General features: G+C 45.1%; 1 protein-coding gene across 3 annotated transcripts in view; it reads left to right on the forward strand.

Annotated features, from left to right (window-relative positions):
* Positions 1–24743, forward strand: part of GAS2L1 (growth arrest specific 2 like 1) — a 412663-nt gene that overhangs the window by 200319 nt on the left and 187601 nt on the right. For all 3 annotated transcript variants that reach the window (XM_069619267.1, XM_069619265.1, XM_069619266.1), the window contains exon 3: positions 16738–16845. In XM_069619267.1, the coding sequence (XP_069475368.1) occupies positions 16738–16845 (108 nt within the window). The remainder of the gene's footprint in view (positions 1–16737; positions 16846–24743) is intronic.

Consider the following 24743-nt stretch of genomic DNA (forward strand, 5'->3'; position numbering starts at 1 on the left):
ATGTGTGTGTGAGATCTGCAGGTTGTAGGTTCAAATCATGGCAAGGTCAACTCAGCCTTTCATCCTTCTGAGGTTGATAAATGAGTACCAACACAGGTTGGATGATATTGTATATATATTTGTTCTATATAAAGTGCTATATAATAACACATCATTACAATTTGGCCTTGGACGTCTGATTGCATTCGCAGTAATTTGGTAATATGGGCCTATACACACTGATATTAACGATACATATGGTGATCCATTCTTGTATGAAATGTATATCACATTGCAGTGATATCGTAACCATATTTTTGGGAAGTGCACTTAGGTACAATGCTATGTGATGCTACTTCCTGTTTAGTCAAGGGGTGAAAGGTCTTGTTCCATCGCTTTCCCATGATGTCATTTCGAGGTGGGGTCAAATGACATCACTTTCTGTGATGCCATCAGAGGTCAAGGGTCATGTGATGTTACTTCCGCTACCCCTGGCATGTTGGTGAAATTGCGTCCCTGGGTGTGAGTCTTCTGGCAAAGCCATTTTCTCTTGAAAATCTCTCCTTCTGCCAGGCGCAGACTGAGCCTGTTTCTGTGAGTTTTCTTATTGTGCAGAAGTCACATGTGATGCTTCTCTTTGCCATGGAACTTCCTCTGCTCCCTTAATACTAGGGGTGAGTTGCTGGCCTGGGCTAGCTTGCCACCACTTGGCCTTCCTTCTGAGTCTCCCACTGCAGGGGATTACTAGATCTGTGTTCTTAATTCTTGTTCCTCTGTGCAGCCCCAAACATTGCACCTTCGTTAAGCGCCTTCCTACTCCTGCGTGAAGAAAGGACTGCCTGTGCGGTCTGAGCCCACACCGCAGAGGCAGTCAGGATGACCACCCTCGCCGCTTCTCCTGCCCCCACCCTCCCACCTGCCCACTCCAATAACTTATTACCATCCACAAGCCCATTGAGCCATCAGACACGATAGAAATCTTTGTTTCCTGAGGATTGATGCGATGCTGAAACGGAATCTTCAGGAAAGCTGAGCCGGGATTGGCTGTGTGCCCAAAGAGACATTGTAGACGCCCTGAGACAAAGAGACCGGGCATTGATGACAAGGGACAGCTTTCTATTATTACAACAATCAATGCGACAGTGTCAGCGGCAGCCATTGTCAGTATCAGCGGCGGCCATTGTCAGTATCTGCGGCGGCCATTGTCAGAAGAGGAAGGAAGGTCAACGTGGGGTCCTCATGATTGAGCCCTGCTTATCACACGCCCACGTGTGTGCATGAGCGCGCACACACACATACCCACAACCCCTCCCTCTGAGAGAGAGGGGTAGAGAGGGAGAGAGAGAGACAGAGAGAATACAGAGAGAATACAGAGAGAGAGAGAGAGACAAGCCGCTAGATGGTCCTTTTCAACATCAATCAAGGAAGAGAAGGCTAGAAGAGCAAATCCAGAGGCAAAACTACCAGTGAACAGTCAAAATGGTGCACTGTTAACAGAGCTGAGTCTACAGAGCGAAACTATAAGGGCCACAAAAAGACCAGTTCACACAACACTCCCAAGAGAAAATGTAAAAATTGTTGAAAGAGTAAAAATAAAAACACCAGCTGGCAACACTACACTGATTCCACCCCAAGAACTCTGCGACTCAACCTCCTCACACTTCAGCTACACAATTCTACAGATACAAAAACACCTGCTCAAGAGAGGACCAACTGCAACACCCAGCTCAGGTTTGGAATCTGCACCCAGAAAAACCACCATGCACCACTAGGAGCTTTCCACCACTTCTTGATGAAAGAATGTTTGAGCATGCAGCACCAGCAGCGTCCCCCAAATAAACAGGCCCTCAAACAATGACAAGGCCATAACTCAACAAGTCGGATTCGCCCCCCTCTTCCAGTCACCCCAAAATCGGTTTGAGCAAGTCTGAGCGATAAGAGCTAAGGTGGGAGGGAAGGGGAAGGGGGAAGTGCAGGTGTTACAGGGAGGCCCAAGGAGAAGTGCCATGGAGAGCAGGTAAGCACAGGGAGAAAGGAGGGGAGGGGGCGTGTAGGACTGGGCCAAAGAGGGCCTGGGACCCTGCAATACTCAGAGGGAACCAGGAAACCAGTCTTAGAGGTGGAGGGAAGGGATTAGCAGGAGAGAGGGAGAGTGAAGGAGGAGGAGAAAAGGAAGGTCTTCAGGAGCTTCTGGAACTTAAGGAGATCTGGCTCAAGCGGGCGTGGCAGAAAATAACAGGGAGAGAAAGTGGCGAATACACGTTTTGTGCGCATTCGGCATAGTAGAATATCTCGAATTCCATAATGCCAAACAAGGGTAGCAGGAGTTGCGGGGGTATTCATAACGACCCTAGTTCCGCATTATGGGCTTCGGGCTACCGGGGGTTTCCACCATTTACATTACATGTAAAAAAAAATGCATGCAACATTTTTGAAATGCAGAGATATCAGCTTTGCAATTTTGGGACTCGGCATTTTGACTGCAGAATTTTCACACTGATCTGGCTCAAGCCTGAGAGGGGCAAGAAGACCATTCCAGGGGGCGGTTCCTGCAGAGGAGAAATGCCCACCACCCACTCTTTGCTTAGAGAAGCGCAGGATTCCCAGGAAGTTAGAGCTAGCAGACGGAAGAGCTCTAGCAGGGAGGTATTTAGGGAGAGAGAAGGATTAGTGGGGTCCCAGGCACATAGAAAGCCTTGTGGATGATGCAGAGGGTCTTGAATTGAATTGAATTGATCCTAACAGCAACTGGGTGCCAGTGGAGAGAAATTAGTGCTGGAGAGAAGCAGTCGCTGGGCTTGAGGTCAAAAATAATACTCACACTCCTATTCTGAATTAGTTTAAAGGGACGAACGGAGGAAGAAGGAAGATTAAGGGAGAGGATGTTGCATTAGTCAAGCCTTGAAAAGACTAGAGCTCTGGAAACATTGAGTTTCTGGGGGAAGGTGAGGAAAAGGAGAATACCTCTCAGGAGGTGCAGTTGATAGTGGGCCTGATTCACATCACAGAGCGTTTTTCGAATGGGATTGCGCCATTATAAAATGCTTCTCGGATTCAGGCCCATGTACTTTATTGATTTAGAAAGGTAGTTCTAATAAACTGAAGACAATTAAAGAATACAGTTGCCATGTTTGTTTAAGCAGTTCATGTGTCCGTATCATGACCTCCAAAAACTACTCATCCAATAGGACAAGATGAAGAGTCAAGCAAGTGTAACGCAACAAAAGTATGCACCTGAGGAGTAGAGCGACCCAGGAGATTAGCAACAACATTGCCATGTGGCCGAAATCTATGTTGTGGACATGAAAACTAAAGGAAACTAAACAGTTAAAAGTTTCGGTCCTTCCACAAATAGCGCTAGTCTTCTTCAGGATAGAAAAAACAATAATAGCATTGTTGGATTCATTTTGCTACAAAGAAAACTGAAAAACGACTGATAAAACAGGAAAAACCACCTGGTAAAATGGCAGGTAAAATGGAAAGGAAATAAAAAAAACACACAGCCTCATAAGTCATAGGGTAAAAGTAAACAAGCAGTATTCATAAATTCACGTGGAGCATGCTTTACTGCTCTTCGTGACTATGGGCCTCATTACGACCCTGGCGGAGTGGGTTTACGCCAGCGGTATTCGCGGCGGACCCGTCCGCCCTACTACGAGTTCCCGTAGCGCCATGGAGCGTTTTCCGCCTGGTTTTTCCGGGCGGAGAAATCCATGGCGCTACGGGACCTTGTTGTTAATTACGCCACCGTATTTTACGGTGGCGTAATTAACGCCTTCCCCACTCCCATTATACCCTATGGGGCAAAAATGGGAATGGGGAAGGGTAAAATGGGGAATGGGGATTTACCGCCCCGCCAAGGTCGGAATGGGGCGGTAAATCCGCCAACCCCCATGGCGCTATCGGCAGCTTTCCGCCGTGCTCCATGGTGCATTTTGCGCCACGATTTCCGCCAGGGTCGTAATGAGGGCCTATGAGTTTTATAACCTATAAAACAAATATTCTCTGCTTTGGCATGCTGGTAATTGCTCCATTGAAGCAGCATGAATGGTTGGGTATAATTACCCAATGTAGTAATTCTGCCTATGCTCAGTGGAGTAAAGTGGTACATTATTATTACCACAAGCAGTAATGCCAGTTGGGGTTGGCGTTATTAGCATAGCAAACATGCGGCCCGCGGAGTCATCGTGAGAGCAGAAAATATGTTTCTAAAATGTGTAAATCATTATATAAATGAGTGAAAGATAATACGGTATGAATAAATGACAGCGAGGCAGATCAAACAGACCAGACCGTGTGCCTCTTATTTTAGGTGAGATAAGGAGCGGCCGCATTTAGAAAACTATGCGTTTTGCTTGGAATAGAGTGAACAGATGGGACAGATGATAGATACGTACAGATGTGAGTTCATCATCCCTGGAGAGCGCCGTCTGCACATGAAACTGAACTCATGACTCAGAGGGTGGAATTTAGGTTAACAGGGAGAGCTAAACCGCCTGTGCTGTCCCAGTCATATCACGTCAAGTCTATGACATGAAGAACGCAATGGGACATAGATGTTAGACTGGACACGGCCTTTACATGTTACTCCCATGGCATGGGTCAGATACAAATTATCTAATTGAAGAATGCCACGAACATGTGCATGTAGTTGGCAAAGTTAAAGATTCCCAGTACTTTTTGCAAGCTTTTGGATCTTGACCCTTGCTTAATTGAAGCCCAGGCCAAGACAATTGGCAGCAGGAATACGAAAAGCAAAGTTAGCTCAATTGCTGGTACAGTTAACATTACCATGTACACTTCACGTGTCTTTTCCTAAGTTTAAGAAAACTGCCCAAATGTGTGGGATATTTTGATGAATGAACTGCGTCATATGGCGGTGTGGTGCACAGTAGAGATGGGCGAAATAGACGGATTCACTCCCATGAACAGATGGTGACTATTTTGGTAACTTCGGGGTGGGCGAAAAATGTCAACCTCATAATTGGCTGAAATATTCATGCACCCGAAGCAGGGAAAATGCCTGGAATGTAACCTGCCTGTGTATTTATTGATTATTTATAAGGCACACTATACGGCAAAATGGTGTTTCCAGTGAAGTTGGATTATAGAGGAATTCACTATTTCCACTTTTCCAGCAAATATTTTGCCCATCTCCAGTGCACAAGACTCTCCGTGCTACCCATTGAGTGCCTGCTGAACGGCAAGCCCTTCTACACACATAACAACTCAGTCTGTTTAGTACAAAGGCTACCTCTTTTGTAGCCAAGATTGTATATTTCTTTATTTGGTCTCACTGTTCTCCCTTTTTAAAAGCCAAACTCAAATGAGGAATGGGTCTCCAGCAGCCCAGACCATTTTGAAGTGCTTTGAAACACATTGTGAATAGGCGCTATATAAATAAACATATCATATCATATCATTTTTAAAATCAAAGACAATAGGAGTATGTCCTTACGTGGGAATACTGCCACATATTGGCAGAGCCATCCTAGACATTTTTTCTTATAGACTCATAACGTGCATTATGTACAAAGCAAACAGGAGTATTTTCATATATGGTAATACTGGTATATATTGGTGCAGCCATCGTGGACATGTAGGGCACAGCTATTGTGAAAAAGGTTTCAGAATGGCATACATTGCGGGCAAAGGCATTATAGAAATGCTCCTGGGGACTGATGGTGAGTTGCATCTATTGGATTTTCGGATTGGAGTTACCCTACAAAACTAATAGCAAACTGGCTGGCTTTTTACCCAATTTTCACAGAACGGGTGCTGTACAATGCACGATTTCAACCCAATATAGAAAAATAAATTCATGGGCATATTTTGGTTCGTTCACCTCTATTTGCTGCACAATCTCCCTCTCGGATGACCCCAAACGTCGCTGGGTAGGCAGTTGGCCGTGCATTTACGTCGATTTTCTGGAGGCAAAAATCAATGGTTTCTCTACTGGGGTCGTTTTCAATGATCATCAGTAATGTCAGCCACTGCAAAAGCACAGTCGTTTTTCTAAATGCACGCCAAAGTCTGTTGCGCGTTCTGTCCTCTTTCTCTGTTCTTTGTCCTACTGAATCAATTTCCACCTGATTGCTGTCAAGGGACCTAGATCAGGATGACTGTACACTTTGACAAGCAAGGGAGCCATCTTGAATTCTCCTGTGTTTGTCTGTTATTTGCCATTGCCCTGGTAACTGCTATATTCGAATTGCAGCAGGAAACATCTGTATCCAGGTTTGTATTCCCAAACTTCAGCGTATTTTACTGATTAATTTATTAAATACCAATTTGATCAAGCACGGCATTTTCATTTATACATGCAATGGATACAACTTTCCAGTCTCTCTGAAATAGTTATGGATATGGATGAGAGTGGAAAGCTCGTAAGTGGAGGTGTGCCTGCTTCGACTTTATTCACACGCAGTGTTATTCAACAGTGTGGACCTAAGCACCCATGCGCTCTACTTTCTAGAATATAAGCCGCATTTCTTCCCCACTGTTCCCGGTGCGCAGCATTTCTGCTCGGGACCATCCTGTGAGTTTGAGGCAAGCGCTTCCCCCTTTGCTGGTCCTGGGTGACAACATTTGCTAGGTGCAGACTCATTTCGCAGCCCACTAGCAATCAGCACAGAGGCTCGGGTATCATAGCTGTGTGGTCAAATGAAATAGGCATGGTTTGCAAGGTTTCCGACATTGTACCTTGACTTGCAAGCTAGCAAAGCAGGATGCAATGGAAGGCAAAATAAAAACCATACTGGTTGTTGTTGCCACATATCAGGCTTGGGCCTGAAGGGGGAGGGTCGCCAACTAGCATGGCCTAAGCAGAACGGATTAAATGAAATCCATATAGTGGTGCAAAAATCGTCGCTTCAATAAAGTGAAGAGGCCACACTAGCATTTCTGCAGGCACTGTTGGTTTCCAAATTATGTAGGCAACTTTTGACTCGAGTCCAAGGCACTGAACTTACTCGACTGTGAGATGGAGGGCAGACAGAGCTCCTCTCAGTTGTTATAGGGAAATTGTTCCTAAATAAGATGCAATAAGTAAACCGGCATGCAGAGGGCTCTGCCCTATATGCAATGTGTGAGAATGGCCGATTTCATAGGCTCACGTCTTAAGGGAAAGCAGGCATGATCTTATTTATATATTTATTTAATTGTTTTTTTATAACGCGCCTAATACCATACCCGAGTCTGGTTTCTAAGCACGGATCCAGGATTCCTAGCTTAGAGCCCTTGGGTAGTCGTGCATGCAGTCGATGGGATGCAGAATAACTGACACCAACTAACAAACCAACTCAGGAAGATGGCAATGTCTGCTGTTTCATTAACAATTATCTAAAACAGGGAGGTTACAACGGACATCAACAGACGTTTGCTTGAGCTCTCAGCGCAAATCACATAAAAACAGTCTTTTTATACAAAACATTTGTCATAAGTGACATCATATAACGTGGCAAATAAGAAAAACCTAAGTGGGCTTGTGATAGGATCAAGGGGAACATCGAAGTATACTTTCTATAAGAGGTAGGACTGTGATAGGATCTCTACTGTCAGGTGGACACCCTAGGCCTACTTCTAAAACATGTCATCTTCAACCTTATTAAGTATACAATATATCATTGGCTATCAAACTATAAGGTTCTTTGTTATATGGCCCTCTACAGTTGGTTGCCACGCTCGTGCAATGCCTGGAACATTCGGTTCACTTAGCAGCAAATAAGCGCATACCTAGGTGCCAGGGGGTGGACTTGACTTCACCTTCCCACCCAGCTAGCCCATCGTCTCTCATCACCCATGCCTTCTACCATGAAGATTGTCTTTGAACTTGGCCTTGCAGTGTATTCTTGTCTCTTGGAATATAAGGGGGTGTGAACACGCTCTATCGTTGTTCTAGAATGCAAGCTCAACACTATTTCCATCTCCAGCTCACATGACTGGAGACCATGATTTGGCCCATTTTGCAGCTTTTAAATGTCTTAATTGAATAAAACTTGCCACACTTGGTGTTCTTTCTTTGCACCTTAACAAGGGACGATTCAGCTTCTCACGTTGACCGCCTTCAAGAATAGATAACAGAACTTGGCTGCTTCAGCTTTGATACCAGGCCAAACAGCCTCAGCATCCTTGTCTATGATCTTCAGCTAATTCTTACTGCAACACAGCTCTCGACCTTCCCTTTCCATGGGTCCTGGCTTACTAAAATTCATGACACCGATGTCCAGCTTCTATACAATGGCTGCTTCGCCTGCAGTCTATTCACTACGTATAGCCAGCTTCTATGATCACTTGGTCTACTTGTGTTACATCATCTGTACAGTTATTGAACGGCTTGCATTTTCTGCAGTGCGTCACATGCATGCAATCTTCTCTACGCATACAAATGGTTACTTGATTCTTTTACTTAGTTATCAGTTTCATTCATGCATTTTCTTCAGCCAGTATCTTCTGGGCATCACGCTTGTCTCTTGTGATGTCACTGGCTTCTCTTTCACTCTTTTTCATATACCCCCAGGGAGTTCCTCCCTCAGATTGTCATCTCTTTGGGGGTACATTTGATGAGGTTTTCGCAGTGGATATCTTCTTTCGAATACTCATTGTGGAATTGGCACAACAGCTGGTGTCAAGCATGGCACAATCCTATTCTTCCAATATAGAGGAAGTAAAGGGGTGGGATTTCCTGCAGAGGCATGCAGCTGATACCCCACAATACGAACCTCTGTTGCACTGCATGGTCTTGCTTCTAAGAACAGCATGTTGCCCCTGTGCTATCCTCGGATACCTATAACGGCTGACCACAGAGGACGATTCTTAGATTTGGATGCTTAATGCCCATTCCTCATTTCAAGGATTCACTCTTGACTTCAGACAGAAATATTCTGGTTGTAGCACAGGAATAGAGGCACTCCGGCTCCGCCTCCGTAGCATATGACAGAAACCAGGAAGTTCTCTGGAAGCTCTCCCTGCTTCCTGGTTCCTGTCGGCATGTTGGAGGCTGGAGCGTGAAGCTGGCTGCCGGAGCGGAGCAGAGGAGTCCCTTGGGGAAGATGGCTTCGGAATTGGAGCAGGTGAGAAAAAAAGTGTTGTAAGTGTACTTGTGCGTGCTGCTTGTTTATGATGCATGTATGTGGCATTTATGTTTACATTTATGCAAGGGTGTGTTATATATTATGTAATGTGTGCATGAATGAGTGAGTGTATAATGTATGGGTGGCCAGGTGGGCGTGTGAATGAGTGAGTGAATGGTATGAGTGAATGTTGTGTGAATGGGTGTACGTGTGTGTTTGTGCTGGTCTGGCTGCCAAGGAGCTGATTTTGGCAGGTGTGGGGTGAGGGGCGGTGTAGACTGCTATGACATTTTTAAATGGGCATCCATCCCTTATAAAGCAAGCATGTTATGTGTTATTATGTGGCCAGCCAGTCTAGCCATTTCGTACAGTTGCACAACATTCTATACTGGGCATTTATGACAAAGCAAGAATTATATGTTTTTTTTACCCGGCTAGACTTGCATTTCATTACAGCCAGTCTAGCCATTTTATTACTGTGACATGGCATTGTTACTGCCCATCTATGATAAAGCAAGCATGATGCGTTATTTTGTGGCTAGGCTGGCATTTGATGCCATCAACCTAGCTGTTTGTTATTGTGGCATGACATTTTATTCTGTGCATCTATGATAAAGGAAGCATGATTGTTATTACGTGACTAGACTGGTATTTTTTGTGCTACCATTCTAACTATTTCTTGTTTTGGGCATCTATGATAAAGTAAGCATGAGAAATATTATTATGCGGCTAGAGGGGCCTTTTGCTGCAATCAGTTTGGATATGTTTTCTTATTATGGCATGGCATTTTTAATGTCAAAGACAATAGGAGTATATCCTTACGTGGGAATACTGCCACATATTGCCAGAGTCATTCTGCACATTTTTTCTTACAGTATCATAACTCACATTATGTGCAAAGCAAACAGGAGTATTTACTTATATGGTAATAGTGGCATATATTGGTGCCGCCATCATGGACATGCATGGGCACAGCCAGCGTGAAAAAGGTTTTAGAGTGGCATTAATTGCAGGCAAAGGCATTATGAAAATGCATTGGAAATGCTCCTGTGGCCTGATGGTGAGTTGCATCTATTGGATTTTCTGATTGGAGTCACCCTACAAAACCAATTGCAAACTGTCTGGCGTTTTACCCAATTTTTCACAGAACGTTTACTATTTCAAGCCAATATAAAAATACATTCTCTGGGAAGTGGGGGGACACCCCCAAAACTCATTTTGGTTGATTTGGGGGTCCTTTGAGATGCTCTACCCCTCTGGCATATTTGTGTGAAATGTTTATACCCCTTCAATTCCAAAATTCACCTGCTGCCACTGGGTGAGTGGCTGGTGGGTGAATGGGGATGCATGTGTGCATGCATGGCTGTGGCCTGGGCAAGGGGCATTGGAGCATGGATGTTGACTTTCACATTTTACTGGTATTTTGTGCAAAGCCTACTTGATGAATGTTATTACTTGAAGGAGGGTTTAATGTGGGGGGTTAATAGCACAATGGGGCAGGCAGACTGGACATTTTCTTTCTGTGGCATGGCATTTTTAGTCACATAAGGGGGAAAGCCAATATGATGTGTGTTCTGATATGGAGAAGGTGGGAGCCCTTGTGTATTAAGCAAGCCAATGTTTTCTTACTGTGGCATTGAATGTTTTACTGAAGTTAGAGCAAAGTCAACATAATGACTTTCCTTACATGGTGGTTGGAGGCATTTGTGCAGTCAAACAAGGAAATGGTTCCTTGCTGTTTGTATGTTTTACTGGTGTTGAGAGCAAAGTCAACATAAAGAGTATTCTTACATGGTAGAGCGGGGGTCGAGCACGTATTTGTGCAGCAGCAATAACATATTTTATTCCTGTGGCAGGAGATTTTTGGGTGTCAGGTCACAGGAGCCAGGCACTGCTCACTTGTTTCTACACTAGGTGAAAGGTTTTAAGGTTTGATTTAAACACATAGTTTCATCTTTAACCCAATCCATAATTACTGCCCACTGGCACCTCCTGGCTATCACTGGTACAGAATCATACACCCATCCTCATTATTGGCTACAACTAGTCAATATGCATTCTCGGAACAACACTGCCTTTATGCATTACTGACTGATCACCGCTGGGAAAGCAGCACCATGGCCTCTCTACCCATCACTGCTCGCATGTGGCTGACTGGTAACAAGAGCTTTATGTTCTTCACTGGCAGACACACCCTCCCACATCGTCTTTAGCAGAAGAAAGGAAGAAGCCTCCAATTACAAATCAGCTATTTGTATCCTGCATCTGTGTTTTGACAAGTTAGTGATGGCTTCATCTCTGATCCAGGAAGGCCTCTGAGTTCAAAATGTAGGGCAAACACATAAACGCTCTCTAAATAACAGAAATGGGACATTTAGAATGCAATCATGCTTCTGTTTCCTTTAAAGAGAACCATACCTGGAGAACCAGCGTTTTAATAAAACAGACACTGTTATGAGGTTGGATGTTCTTTTAGCAACCTTTCGTGGATTGCTCTGTGCATTTCAGTCTGCCTCATTAGAGGACACAATTCCTGTAAACTCCTGCCAGCACCACCTTCATATGGCACAGACAACCCCCCACCCCGATATTCCTCAGTCCGCTTAGTTTCCTCTTAATAGTAATACAAAAACAATGATAGAATGACAAAAATGGTGTTATTATCATTTGTGCCAGGAAATGATGGCAGAAACAATAATATGAATAGCAATAATAATACAAAGAAAAAGTAGAAGGAGACTAAGATTAAAAATGGTGACAGCAACTGATGTGGCATATATATGTGTGCACTTTATGCTAAAACACAAACTTCTTAATGTTTCAGGGCACAGTGCACCGCCTCTTTAGCTGTATGCAAAACGCTGTACTTAATAAAGCCACGCTTTTTATTCAAGGTGCACTCCGGCCTGCTAAACATCAAAGCGTCATTAAAGATTCAGAGAACGCCCATGACATCTGAATGGTCTGTTGCTGTATACATTTGTATCCCCCTCTCACTTGTAACCTGCAGTTTGCACAAGGATTGCCAGCAACAGGTTCCCAACCCACCATGCTGCATCAAATTGGGTGTGCGCTCTTCAAACCACTCCGCTCCATTTCTTTTTCCGTTATATCCCATCCCCTCCCGTGACGGGAGGGGATGGGATTTACCTGAAAAAGAATCCCGTAACCACCATATCGCAACTTCATCTGCGTCCCAGCTGCCCAACACACTTTGCCCTACATTTCCCTTCTTCTCTTGAAGGCGGCTCTCATAACCCCGATTGTGGTCCTTATCATGAGTACACATGGGCCCCCTCACAAAGCGAGTGCTGGGCAGCTGGCCTCACATTCTCATTGGGGGTGTGTCACCGTGATGCATTACCCGGCCCATTAAAACTGTTTCTGGTCATCTGGGGCCTGCTCGGGCAGCTACTGCAGCGTTGAGGGCCTCAACTATGAAAAATGATTACACTTTTGAAAGCACGTATGTTGAACATCGATTTAATTGATGTTCAACATACGTGCTTTCTAGAATTCATTATGGCAACCATTAATGCCCTGAACGTCGATTACGGCAGGCCACTAGCCTAGCCTTTATGATCACGGACATGTCACGCATTTACAAAAAATGTCTGTGTTTTACCCATACCTCTGATTCTGCAGCGTCTACTAGTCATGAAATTACCCCTAGACCTATAGACACATCCATTTGAGAACTAGGCCCTTCACTCCCCAGGACAGGGCTCCAGTCCAGGAGGCCCAGGACGGTCCTGGGATCGCTGCGAGCAATGGCCTGGGGAATGAAGGCCGGCTTGGGCGGGCACCACAAAGTTAAGTCTCCTCTTTCTCACGCACACACTTACCGTAACTGGAGCTGCCATAGGCCCTGCCGTGTGACGTGGACCCTCTGCTCAGTTGGCTCTGCTGTTCTCTAGGCTTGTCGTCTTCAGTCAGTCTTCAAAACTCAGAGTCCACACACAAAGTGAGAAGGTGGAACCGGATTTCCGTCCACACGCTGCGCGCTCAGCCACTCATGAATGTCATTGGCTGGAAAACAGCCAATGACATTCAGTGATTTGTTGTTGCTATGCCAAAGTCCTCAGCAGGTGCACTGTTTGCGCACACATTTTTGCTGGCGGGGCCACCCCTCTTGCGCCCCGCCAGCCTCTACAATGCCATGGGGTTACATACAGTGCATGGAGCTACGAGCTCCACGCACTTTACAGTGGAAAAAGCTGCGTAAAAGGGGACGCGCCCCTCTGCAGCAGGCCCAGCCAGCCATGAAAGGCAGAGAAAGCCTGGGTGGAGCGACTTTATTTATTTATTCATTTTGAATTTGATTTACAGGCAGCAGAAGCGCTGCTCAAATATTATGCATGCAGAAGGACAGAGAATGTTAACACACTGTTCTCTGAACACTCTGTGCTTCCTGGGGGTGGGGCGGCGCCCCCCCGTCCTATGTAAGCAGCCGCCACTGAAATTGGGAGAATACATATTGAACTAGAACAGAATATATAGCTACCCCTCCCTCATGTGTCCATACCTAATGTGACCTCTAACGTTTGTGCAGATGTGGAATAAATGCTGCACAGCGCCTTGCTTATCTTTTTCTATTAAAATGTTTTATTCATTACATTTCATCATACATAATTGATGTCATACGTGATGCCAATCACCAAATTCACATACACATATAAACAAATGAAAAAGTGTCTCCTTTTTCTCATATAGCACAAGACAAAACCCTCAACTCATTGGGATATAGTCATGTAGTGTGGGGTTAGTATTGGGTGTGCTTCATATGCAGTGGGTATAATTTGATCAAATGTACATAGATTACATTTAGGTATGCACGGGCAGCCACAATTTAATGCATCTAGTAGGAGTCGATGTTGCAAATGTCTACCATGTCTAGTTGGCATAATTTATTATTTGACAGTGGTTGTTCAAAGCATTGCCCAAAAGCTACAAAAGAGTGGACGTATTAGCCACTTTTTTTATTTTAGCACAGGATGTTTCTTATAAAATTGCATCAACACGTGTTGTTTCGGCGTGATTTGAACATCCAGGCAATCATCTTATTGGGTATTCTAATGGGCCTTCATCAGGACATACAATTACTTGATTGCAGAACCTCAGTCGTTCCCTTTCCCTTTCTGTTAGATCTGGCGGTTGCTCAGACACTGGGGAAAGCATTTCTTGAGATGATATGGATTCCATGCGACCACAGGAATATTCCCTGTGTGATATCTTATGCACTTAATGCGATGAAGCCTTTACAATGTTGCGGCTCTGCGCGTTGAAAGGATCTTGTCAGCTGGGTGCTGGTTTTGTCTGCTACCACTCTCTTTCCTTGGGCACTGCTCCGCTACACTTCCGATCACCCTTGCATCGATGATATAGATTTGTCGGTGCGCTCCATAAAGGTGATATACTGCTTTCCACCAGAAGTTGGTGCCCCTGCTTTCCAGCCTCAAGTGTCTCGGGACAGAAGAGGCTTTTATTAGAACAAAGCCATGCTCGTACTTGTTTATGGACTTGACATTAACAGTTTAGCAACAAATATTGACCTTAACAAAACTGAAGGCTTTATTTGGAGAAGATTGCTGACATTGCCAAACTGTGTGTCTATAGCTGTAATCAGACACAGATTGGGCATGATATTGTTGAAAGGATAGAATCTCTGGAAAAAAATCTAATTTCACAGAAAAATCATAACACCTCATGATAATCAGAACCAGATGGTATTGATGTGAGCGGGTCCCCTTCTGGCTTTAAGAATTGACTGTGAAAATTTGTTACCAAACATAGATTCTACCTCAGATATGCTGACCATAAACCCGAATGAAGTAAAAAAGATACCTTTTCTATTTTATTTTATTTTATTGCACTTACATATATGTCAGTGTGAAAAGGTTTTGTAAACGATGACACACTATAATAAAATAAATGTGCTCTTGTATTTTCTGTTGTTAACCAGGCACATTTTACTTGCATATAAATTACATATCTACAGTTTGCGCATGTGTTGGCTTCCTTTTCCCAATCTGCTCCAAGGTGTAAAATAACTGCAGTATTTTAGAACCAGTAGGAGGTGTCATCAGTATTTTAAGACAGGTTCAAATAAAACAATGATTTAGCGTGACCAAACAATGATTCCGGTCGGTGAATGCTAAAGTTAGAGCGGATGCATTGCATACAAGCCACACTATGGGCCTCATTACACGGATGACGGAGAACCATGGCGCTATTAGCTATTAGCGCCATGGTTCATGCCGGTAAAATACAGGCACCGCCTTGGCGGAAAGGGGAATTACCACCCCATTCCAAGGTTGGCGGGGCGGTAATTCCCCCTTCCACCATTGCCCTTCCCCATTCCCATTTTTGCCCCATAGGGCTCAATGGGAATGGGGAAGGCGCTAATTACGGTACCGCAAATTGCGGTACCCTAATTAGCTCCCTGGGTCCCTTTGCGGGTTGGTTTTTAACGCCTGCAAAAAGCAGGCATTAAATCCCCCAACCCGCAAAGGGACCTCGTAGTAAGGCGGTAAGGATTTACCGGTACTGGTATTTTACCGGTACCCGTAAATCCTTACCGCCATCCGTGTAATGAGGCCCTATGCCTCAAGAAATCATACATCAATTAAACAAGTACAAATGTACTTTGCTTGCCATTACAGTTAGAACTACAGCAGTTGATTAACAATGCTTTAAAAAGTATAAAGATCTATTGAAAAAATAAATGTTAACGCTTAAATTGAAGTCGCTAAAGTCACCTTTATGTCCCCCAATAGCATGCTACTGGTGACACACTGTGTGTTTCTGCTATAGCAGCTCTGATGGGGATTCATAAACATTTTGAGGGTTGGAGATTGTATCCTCGGACGGACACTCAGCTTATATATACACATCATGAGGGTATATAGCATTATATATATTATATATATTCCCAAGTATAACATAAAGGTTAGGTGTTGTTGCCTTGCATTGACTCTCATGTACATGATGAGGGCGAGATGCTTTGATATCAGATGGGAGACGTATGTGCATGTTATTTATTTATTTATAACGCACCGATAGCCCACAGGCATCAGGGTACACATCAGGAGGGTGGGAGCCTCAGACGGAGTGCCAGGAATGATGAGGTTCTGAATGAAGGTTTGTGTACCTCACTAGGGTACAACAACGTCATAGCCTTAGATGAAGCCGTATGTACATCGTTGGGGGTTGGCTGGTCTAGGTCCCGAGGCAAGAGAAACATTTTCTATATCGTAAAGGTTGGATGTTGTAGCCACAGGGCCGGTACATGCACATGAGTGTGTGGTGCTGTATAGGGTGTGTAGCCTTATATTGGGTATCATGTATATCATGGGGGTGTAGGCTCTTATGGAGTTTTGTCTACATCTTAAGCGTGGGCTTTAAATGCAGTACCCTTAGTACTGCTCTTCACACATAGAGGAGGTCTTACACACAGAGGTATCATCCACACTGCTATAGACAGACAGATGCACCCTGACTCCTGTACCCACACACATACACAGGCGTATTGCACATTGCTGTTACTATCAGCACAGAACCACCCATTTAGAAGAACATGCCTGCACCTTCCTGTCGCCTCACCTCTACTAGAAACATAACTCTGTGAGACTGCTAAATAACACTATTCCCGCCATCTCTAATGTAATTCTCTCATTTCTTCCTGCAGGTGCGTGAGATTCTGGGCCGCTGCTCCTGCCCTTCTCAGTTTCCAATGATAAAGGTCTCGGAGGGGAAGTACAAAGTTGGGGATACCAACGCCCTCATCTTCGTCCGGGTAAGAGCCGTTCTGGCCTATCGCTCTGTACTATCTCAATTCCTGTGGCTGATGGGGTGCGCTCTTTTTCTCAGTGTGAGAGATTGTGCTATTCCAGGTACTTCCACTTCAGGAACCCGAGTCCACTGGTTATCTTGGGTTGAGCACCATTACTCATTGGTTAGCTGTGTGCTTATTATATTGGCTTGGGAGGATAGCTCAGGGGCAATGTGCTCACCTTGGAAGCCAGACGATCCAGAGCAACATAGGTTCAATCCCCGGGTCTGCGCTTAGAAACCTCTGGGTATTAACTGCATTTTAAATAACCTATCATATCATATAAGGGAACTATGAAGGGACTTGACCATTCCATTCTGTGGGACTGGAGAACGCTTGGTGCAGCCTAATTGAGTGTGTGCATTGGGCAAATGACTTGACACTAGGCAATAGTCGAGGACCCCAAATACTAGCTGGAGGCTGGGTTTACATATACACTGAAACCTTCTGGTCAAAGAATAGGATTAAGGGTGGATGTTTCCCTCCAGGGTTTCCATGTTCCTCGCATGGTGAAGAACAGTACATTAGGAGCGCCAGGGGACCACTCCGGTGGTGATAGTGCACGGTACAAATATCCTTTAACATTAACATTAGGAGAGAATTGCTACTCTATGAAAGGGTTTGTTGAGTTGGCCATGACTCTAAATAATATATAAATTACCTGTGATTGTTCATTAAGGGTGTGACAAACTCGATTCTGCCTTGCAGAAGTACAAGGACGAGTAGAGGCTAAAATGCCCACTAGGCCCTCACACTGCTGCAAGCCAGGAACCAACACAGTCATAATGGTACAACAGGCACAGTTAAGAGATATACCTACTTTGCATTTTGAAATGCAAAATGGCCCCTTGGGACGGGAAACTTTCAGACATGTCCCCTGGAAGTGGATGACCAGTGGCAGGGGCCGCTGAGGAAGACCCCTTTGAGATGAGATTGGACCTATTTTGGCGAGTCGTGTGAAGAGAATCAGACTGGAAGCAAACAGCAATAGGAGCATGTTTATTCCCAGTATCGAGAGTTTGGGCCACCTGCTGGGCTTGTGAATGGCTTTTTAGCCCTTATTGTGTTCCTGGGCTTGCTATTGCCGTACGCAAGATGGCTTTCAGCGTAATCTTTACACAGAGGGCTGTCATGCATCCTCCAGGTGAACTGCACACCTGTGCCTCCGGCCGGCCCTATCAAAGAAACCTGATGTTCTGTTTATTTAATAAAATCCTTTGCGCCCAACCTCTTAAATGCTGAAGGCCATTCTAAACCTGACAGGCCAGAATATGCTCCAAATGTGAGCCTATGTTGATGAAAGCAACAGAAGACAAACGTTGTAGGACTTTTTTTTTCTAAACCTGTGTAGGAGTTCGGGAATATTTTATTTTTTGAGCCACACAGAAAGCCATGCACTGCATACCCGGACTGAATGAAGGTCTCTGCGTATTTTGGAGAATGCACATTTGCACAGCGCTGCAGAGAGTCTTTATTTAACTGGAGCAAGCAAAGCTATCCTTGCCTGGGGTCAGGTGGGCATGTATTATTGATGCAGGCCTGGCAGCTCTTGTCGCGGTGCTGGGAAACCGAGACGCCCCTCAATCAGCCCTCATCGCCTCTGAAAGCATCTGCGAGACAGCGAGGCGCCCGGCTCCCTTCCCCTGCACAGGTGCGGCACGTGCTTGCCAGCCCAGCTCAGCGAGGAGACAGGCCGGGCCTGAAAGGCTGCACTGCGCCGGCGCCTCTGCGGGCATCACTGCGCCCGTGGCCTACGGCAAGAGCTGCAATCTGTTGAGCCCTCCCCTTCCGGTATGCTGTCCCAACTCGCACAGTCGCCTGAGTAAAGATGTAAACACGAGGGTAGAATGCTTAGCGCCTCAGTCAGCAGAAAAACACAGAGGGACATTCCACCCACACCCCACGAGCATGGAATGCTGTGACACATTTGCCAATTCCTGGAGAATGCAATATGCTTCTGCACATACCATAACTCTATACACACCTGTCCATGCCATAGAAATAAACGAGGAAATACCCTTGCAACGCCCATAAGAAAAGGCTCAGAGAGAAGACATCGCGTTACACGTGGATTAAATCAGCTTTTTCCTACCCCTGATCAAAAGTTCTGATTCTTGTGTCTCTGAAAGTGCTCATGACGTTCCGCTTTTCTCAAGGGGTGCTCCTTCCTGCTCTCACCCTCTAGGGCAGTGGTATGTTAACTTGTTCATACCAAGCTCCCCTCCTCCCCCTCCACTCTTGAGTAAAAAAATGGTTTCTGGGCCGCCCAGCCGTGGGGTTGGCTCCCTCTAAGGGACCCATAAGGAGGCCCCAGGCTCTTTAAATATAGGCAGACTTTCTGCTGCTTATATATTTTATATTAAAAGCAGTCACCTTAATCCATGTTTATATTAAAAACAGTTATCTTAATCGCTTTTCAAAGAGTCTGTCCCCCTCATACTTCAGCCCCCCTTAGGAAGGGCCAGCCCCCCAGTTTGAAGGCCACTGCTCTAGAGTGATCAGATTGTCCAGATGAAAAACCGGGATGTCCAATTACATGGAAGAAGGACTACCCCTCACTGCAACCCCCGCACATATCCTCCCTAACTCATCACCCCCCTCCCACCCCACAGTATTTCCAGTACTGCTCATGCATATAAATGGTGCAGTTTGATGTGGATAATGTCAATAAAAAACAAGCTTTTGCTCTGATTGAGGTTACAGGATTTGCTGTTTAAGGTCTTCCAACCGGTCTCTGTGGCACAGTCAGGTAATGCATGTGAGTGGCATCTGACAGGTTAGTGGTTCTGTGGGATGTTTTTACCCATGCATCCGAGCCCTACCACAAAAACTGTGCAGTACTGGCATGGAAAACATCATGATGGCCAGAACTTCCCAGAAAATGCACAGGGAAATGCATGAAGAATAGGCTGCCACCCATTTCTGCCTATGTTGTGTGCACAGAAGGGCACAGAGCCTAAAACCATTGTAAAAGGGGCAATGCTGATTGCCAAAAGCAACCCATAACTGGTGGGAATTCGTCTTCTTCAGGTCAAACATGGCTAATTTATGGGCACAAAATTATTTTACTGCAGAACTACACCAATGCCATTTGTTGAACCTGGACAATATACTTCCATGTATATCTCTTGTTTGAAATGCTTGAATTCAAGACTGATCCAAAAAAATTGCATGCAGTACCCGCTTTTGACTGAGGGCGGCGCTAGCGGTCTAAACTTTGACAGGGAAACTGCATGTCAGGATTTGCAGGAGAGGCCTTTACATCAAAGGCTGGGAGTTAATTAAAATCTTAACCACATGCTGTTCCCAGAAGACAATCTGATTTAATTAACAGGCCAAAGGCTGGGAAACCTCTCACCTCCAGAGATTCACACCAGGAGTTAGAATCTCACATGACCTCTTCATTGATAGAAGGCAGACTGGCTGGAAGCCTCCTGGAGACCACACAATAGGCTCTCGCACTTGAATATAATATGTTGATTTTGACTGTTTCCTGTCAACAAAGGCCTGCCTGCCAGAAGTCACATGTGATCACTGACTCACCCAAGTCTTGGAGGCGGACTCCAACACTCTGAGAACTGAATTGAAAGCAAAATATATAAATTAAAAAAATAAATAAAGAATAATTCTTCCAAAAGAACATGAGTAATTTGTTATAAAAAATACTGATAACTCTTTGTAATCAAATGACAGGAATGTATAACTTTGAGAGCCTTAATTTAAAAAATGTACCTTCGATTCAAGCCCAAAATCCAATTTGTGTGATGTTCTGGGGCAAAACCCCGCTATTTATTGATACTACAGACTCTGTGTTTAAGCTAGAGACATGGGAATTTACTGGAGTATGTATGGACAGGACGTGTATATGTGTATAATTTTTAATGAAAAACCAATATTGCAAAACCAGTTAAAAAACGCAAAATGTTGCCATTTCTGAATGCGAGCTCTTAGGAAGAGCAGAGTTTGAACGGAGTATACCTCATGTGATATTTGATGGGTGCATGTAATTTCAAACCACTGTGTATCTATGAAATATGTCTTTTTGATCAAATATAGATTTGTGTGCAATTTGACAGGGGAGTGTCCTTTCTGCAGGCCATATAATGACATCGCTCTGACACTCCACTTCTTTTCCCCAATCAAGAGAGAAAGGAAAGCTTGACCAATGGGCAGTTGAGAGAGGGGCTGGCTAGTGATGCTGCACACACACCCACTTTCAAAAGACATAAAAAGAGCCACTGGAAGCTAGAGAGGAGATTCAAATCCAGTTGCTGCAACGCGCTCTGCCGGACCATACAACATCCAGAAGATACCAGATTCAACACTTAGACTTTAAAACTCCAAAGAACTTGATTCAGAACTCAAAGCAAGGGCCTAAACCCACAAACTGAGAACTCTTCCCAGTAGGCCTCAGCATCCAGCAAACCTAACAGCGGTAGCAGCATCCAGGAGCCGTGCAGATCAGCGCTGGGTCCAGAGAAAGCTGTGCAGAAAGATCCAGAAGCAGTGCTGTACCCAGAGAAAGCAGAGCAGTATCCAGAACCAGAGGCCAGAGATCCAGAGTGACCCAGACCGCTGTTAGCAGAACCAGAGAGCTGACCCAGATCACTGTGAAGTGCCGAGACCAGAACCGGAGTCCAGTCCAAAACCTGACCAGATCCGTGGGGAGGCCTATTTCAAAATATATTGTGAGTACCTAGCAGAACTGTGCAGAACCAATCTCTTAGTTAAAATAATATAATTCAATCTATTTTAATCTAACCAGAACTGCCTCCTAACTGTCACCTGTCATTTGCAAAGCTGTCACCTGTCATTTTCTAGCTGCAAGCTGTAACCTGTCGCTTTGAACTTTTAAAATTTCAAATCCGAAAAACAACCTTCACAAAATCGTTCATAACTCCGTAACCGTTTGGGCTGGAAACTTGCTCTGAAAGCTTAGAATCTTAGCTTTTCAACAAACCTAGAACCGACTTGCTACTCCTTATACTTTTGCCGTAATCGTGATTCACGCATTCGCGAATTTTACCGCGATTTGCGATTTGGTTAAAAATCCAGCCACGTGTAACCATCAGCAGTCATCTCTTTCCTTGCTAAAAATTCGTTTGCCTCTTAATCACCATTTCTGAATCATTGCTAAAGTGAGCCTGAACTCATCCCTGGTGTCTCTCACTCACCCTGAACCTCCTGAAGGGAATTAAAAGCATTTTCAGCATATTTCTCACTGTATTGTCACCATATTCAAAGCATTTTGCCTGTGTTTCAAAACTCCTATCTGTTGTATAAGCTGCTGGGGGGTGAATTGTCCAAGAAAGTGATTACATTGTCTTTTGCTGAAACCCTATCAAGTTATTTTCTGTACTGCATTTTCATTCCACCTTGCATCCATTTGAAACCATAAAAGTATTGTTGCTATCTTATCCATCCTATAACCACTCATCATTGATTATAAAGAAGTGTGCTAGTGCCAGACTACCCATTATTGATTACTGCTCAGATTAAGTGTGATATTCAATTATTATTTTATTATAAAGTGTGATATATATATATATTGTTTAAATTCTCAAATAAACCTTTTAACTTGCAAAACAGAACTACTTCTTGGCTCAGTGGGGTCAGGGGGATTCCAAGAGAGGGGTGTTATATAGGGGTAGTCATCCAGAACTCATGAACTGGACATAAAGATATATCAATAAGGGTTTCCATTCAGTATCCCAGACTAGGCATTGACTTAGCTGTAGTGCTGGATTGAATCCTCTTACAAAGTGGGGGCTCGAGCCTGACGTTTGGGTTAGACCTATCACTTGTGCAGATTAATACAGTGTGCCAGCTGACCAGATACACATATCCGGTCGGATCACCACGCTGTGTTACGCTGTAAAGCACTCCTCAAAGGAACGCTCTAAGGAAAAGGTCTGTTTTGCAAAAATAAAATACAAACTTCTGTAAGTCAGGAAGGAACTCAAATTCCAGAATGACGACAATGGTAGATATGAAAATAGCCAGAGAACACTTCTTACATAAGCTATTTGTGAGAGGTGAGTGGACTCATCAGGACCAAACGGTCTGGTTGCAGGCAATCGCGCAACAGGTCACTGAAACAGGGTCAGCTATATGGGGAGATCAGGGTCCCCTACATGTGGCCCTGAGTGAACTATATATGGCCCCTAAGGCCAAGGATGAGCACCACAAGATTGCCAGGGTAGCAGCATATTTATATTTACATATGGGAGCCATGCAGGACAAATGTGCTGAAGGCCAAGATCTGGCGAGTAGGCAACTGCTGGCACTACAGAAGGCCAAATCTGATCTGGACTCTTCTGAGCAGAGGCTGCTCAGGAGCCAGGAGTCAGAAAATGACAGCAGACGGTACATCACTAAAATAAAGGAGGATATGGATGTGCTGCAACAGGAAAAGGCGGACCAGGATACCAGATTTCTGGCCTTGCAGAAGGAGTACCAAGAAGGTTTGGACTCCCTACTGCAGAGCCAGAAAAAGCTGGAGCAACAGTTAGACTTCAATAGGGCATGTGCTGAGCAGGTAGTCACCCTGCAAAGCCACCTAGATAGGGAGAAAGCAGAGAGCAATAAACTGATTTTGAAAGACCTGGATACCCTGGCAGAGTTTGACCAGGAGCGCCAGAAAACTGGTGCCTTCCAAAGGCAAAGGGACGACCTGGCGGCACAGATGCAGGCTCTTAGTCAGGAAAGGGATACCTTAGGCCAGGAAGTCTGCCACTTAAAAAGGAAAATGGAAGAAAATCACCTGGCCCTCCAGGGACTGGGTGACCTCCAAAAAGAACACCAGAACTTGTTAGAGCACACCAGGAGGGTGGAGGATGCTCTGGCAAGAAAGGAGCAGACCAATAGGGACACAGCTCAGGAGGTAACCCTCCTGCAGCAGAGACTGGCCCAGTACTCCAGGACCAATCAGGAGGCACAGAGAGAAAATGAGGCTCTCTGTCAGCACAATGATAGGCTCCAACAACAGGTAGCGATGCAGGAGCGACTGATAGAGTCTAGTAAGGCCTTAACTGAGGAACTGAAAGCACAGGCTCTTGCATTGCAACAGGGAGCAGGGGTGGATAGAGACCAGGTTCGCTGGGAAAGGGAAACCCCTGAGCATAACCTCAGGAGCCCTAGTACCAGAGGCCTTTATCTCTCTCCGTCCCTGGACTCTGCCACCCCCATGTCCCCTGGCGCACATGAGCACCGGGCCACAGGGATGGCAGATTACTATCCAGCCAGAAGCATGGGGCTCATAGGCCAGTACCTCCCAGGAATGGACGGGCGGGCATCCGGGTATGGGCACCCAAGCAAAGTGCAATTTAGTGGGGAACCCCAGGAGAATAGGCCGATTAAGGGCATCCTGAAAACTTCTGCCCAGTTAGGTCAGTGGGGGGGGGGTACCAATCAAATCCTGGCAGCAAGGAGGAATCTGAAGACTCTTCTGAACGGCGCAGGACACAGGAGACCAGGTCCCCACATTCTGCCAGCCAATCCCAGGCTCGCAGAATCCGGGAAAACCTGGAAGACCAGACAGGAACCTCTGGGAGCAGTGCCTCTGAGTCAGAGGATGAATGGACCAGGGTTACCCGAACCAAAAAGGCCAATAAGGCAAAAAAAGGGCCTTGCTTAAGGACCCATTAAAGCAAATAAAGGCAATAAGGAGTGTCATCACGCCTTATCACAAGAACGCCAAGTATTCTGTTTGGGAACACTTGGAGCTTTACGAGCAAATGATGGAGACTTTCCATTTGAAGGACAGCCAAAGCTGTATTCAATATGTAAAGTGGACCTTCTCACCAGAATACTCCAGTTTCTTTGCGGGGCTGGAGGACCAAAATCATTTAAGATGGTCCACC

This window comes from Ambystoma mexicanum, chromosome 10 (assembly GCF_040938575.1).
Source record: "Ambystoma mexicanum isolate Mex_15411 chromosome 10, UKY_AmexF1_1, whole genome shotgun sequence".
Lineage (NCBI taxonomy): Eukaryota > Metazoa > Chordata > Amphibia > Caudata > Ambystomatidae > Ambystoma > Ambystoma mexicanum.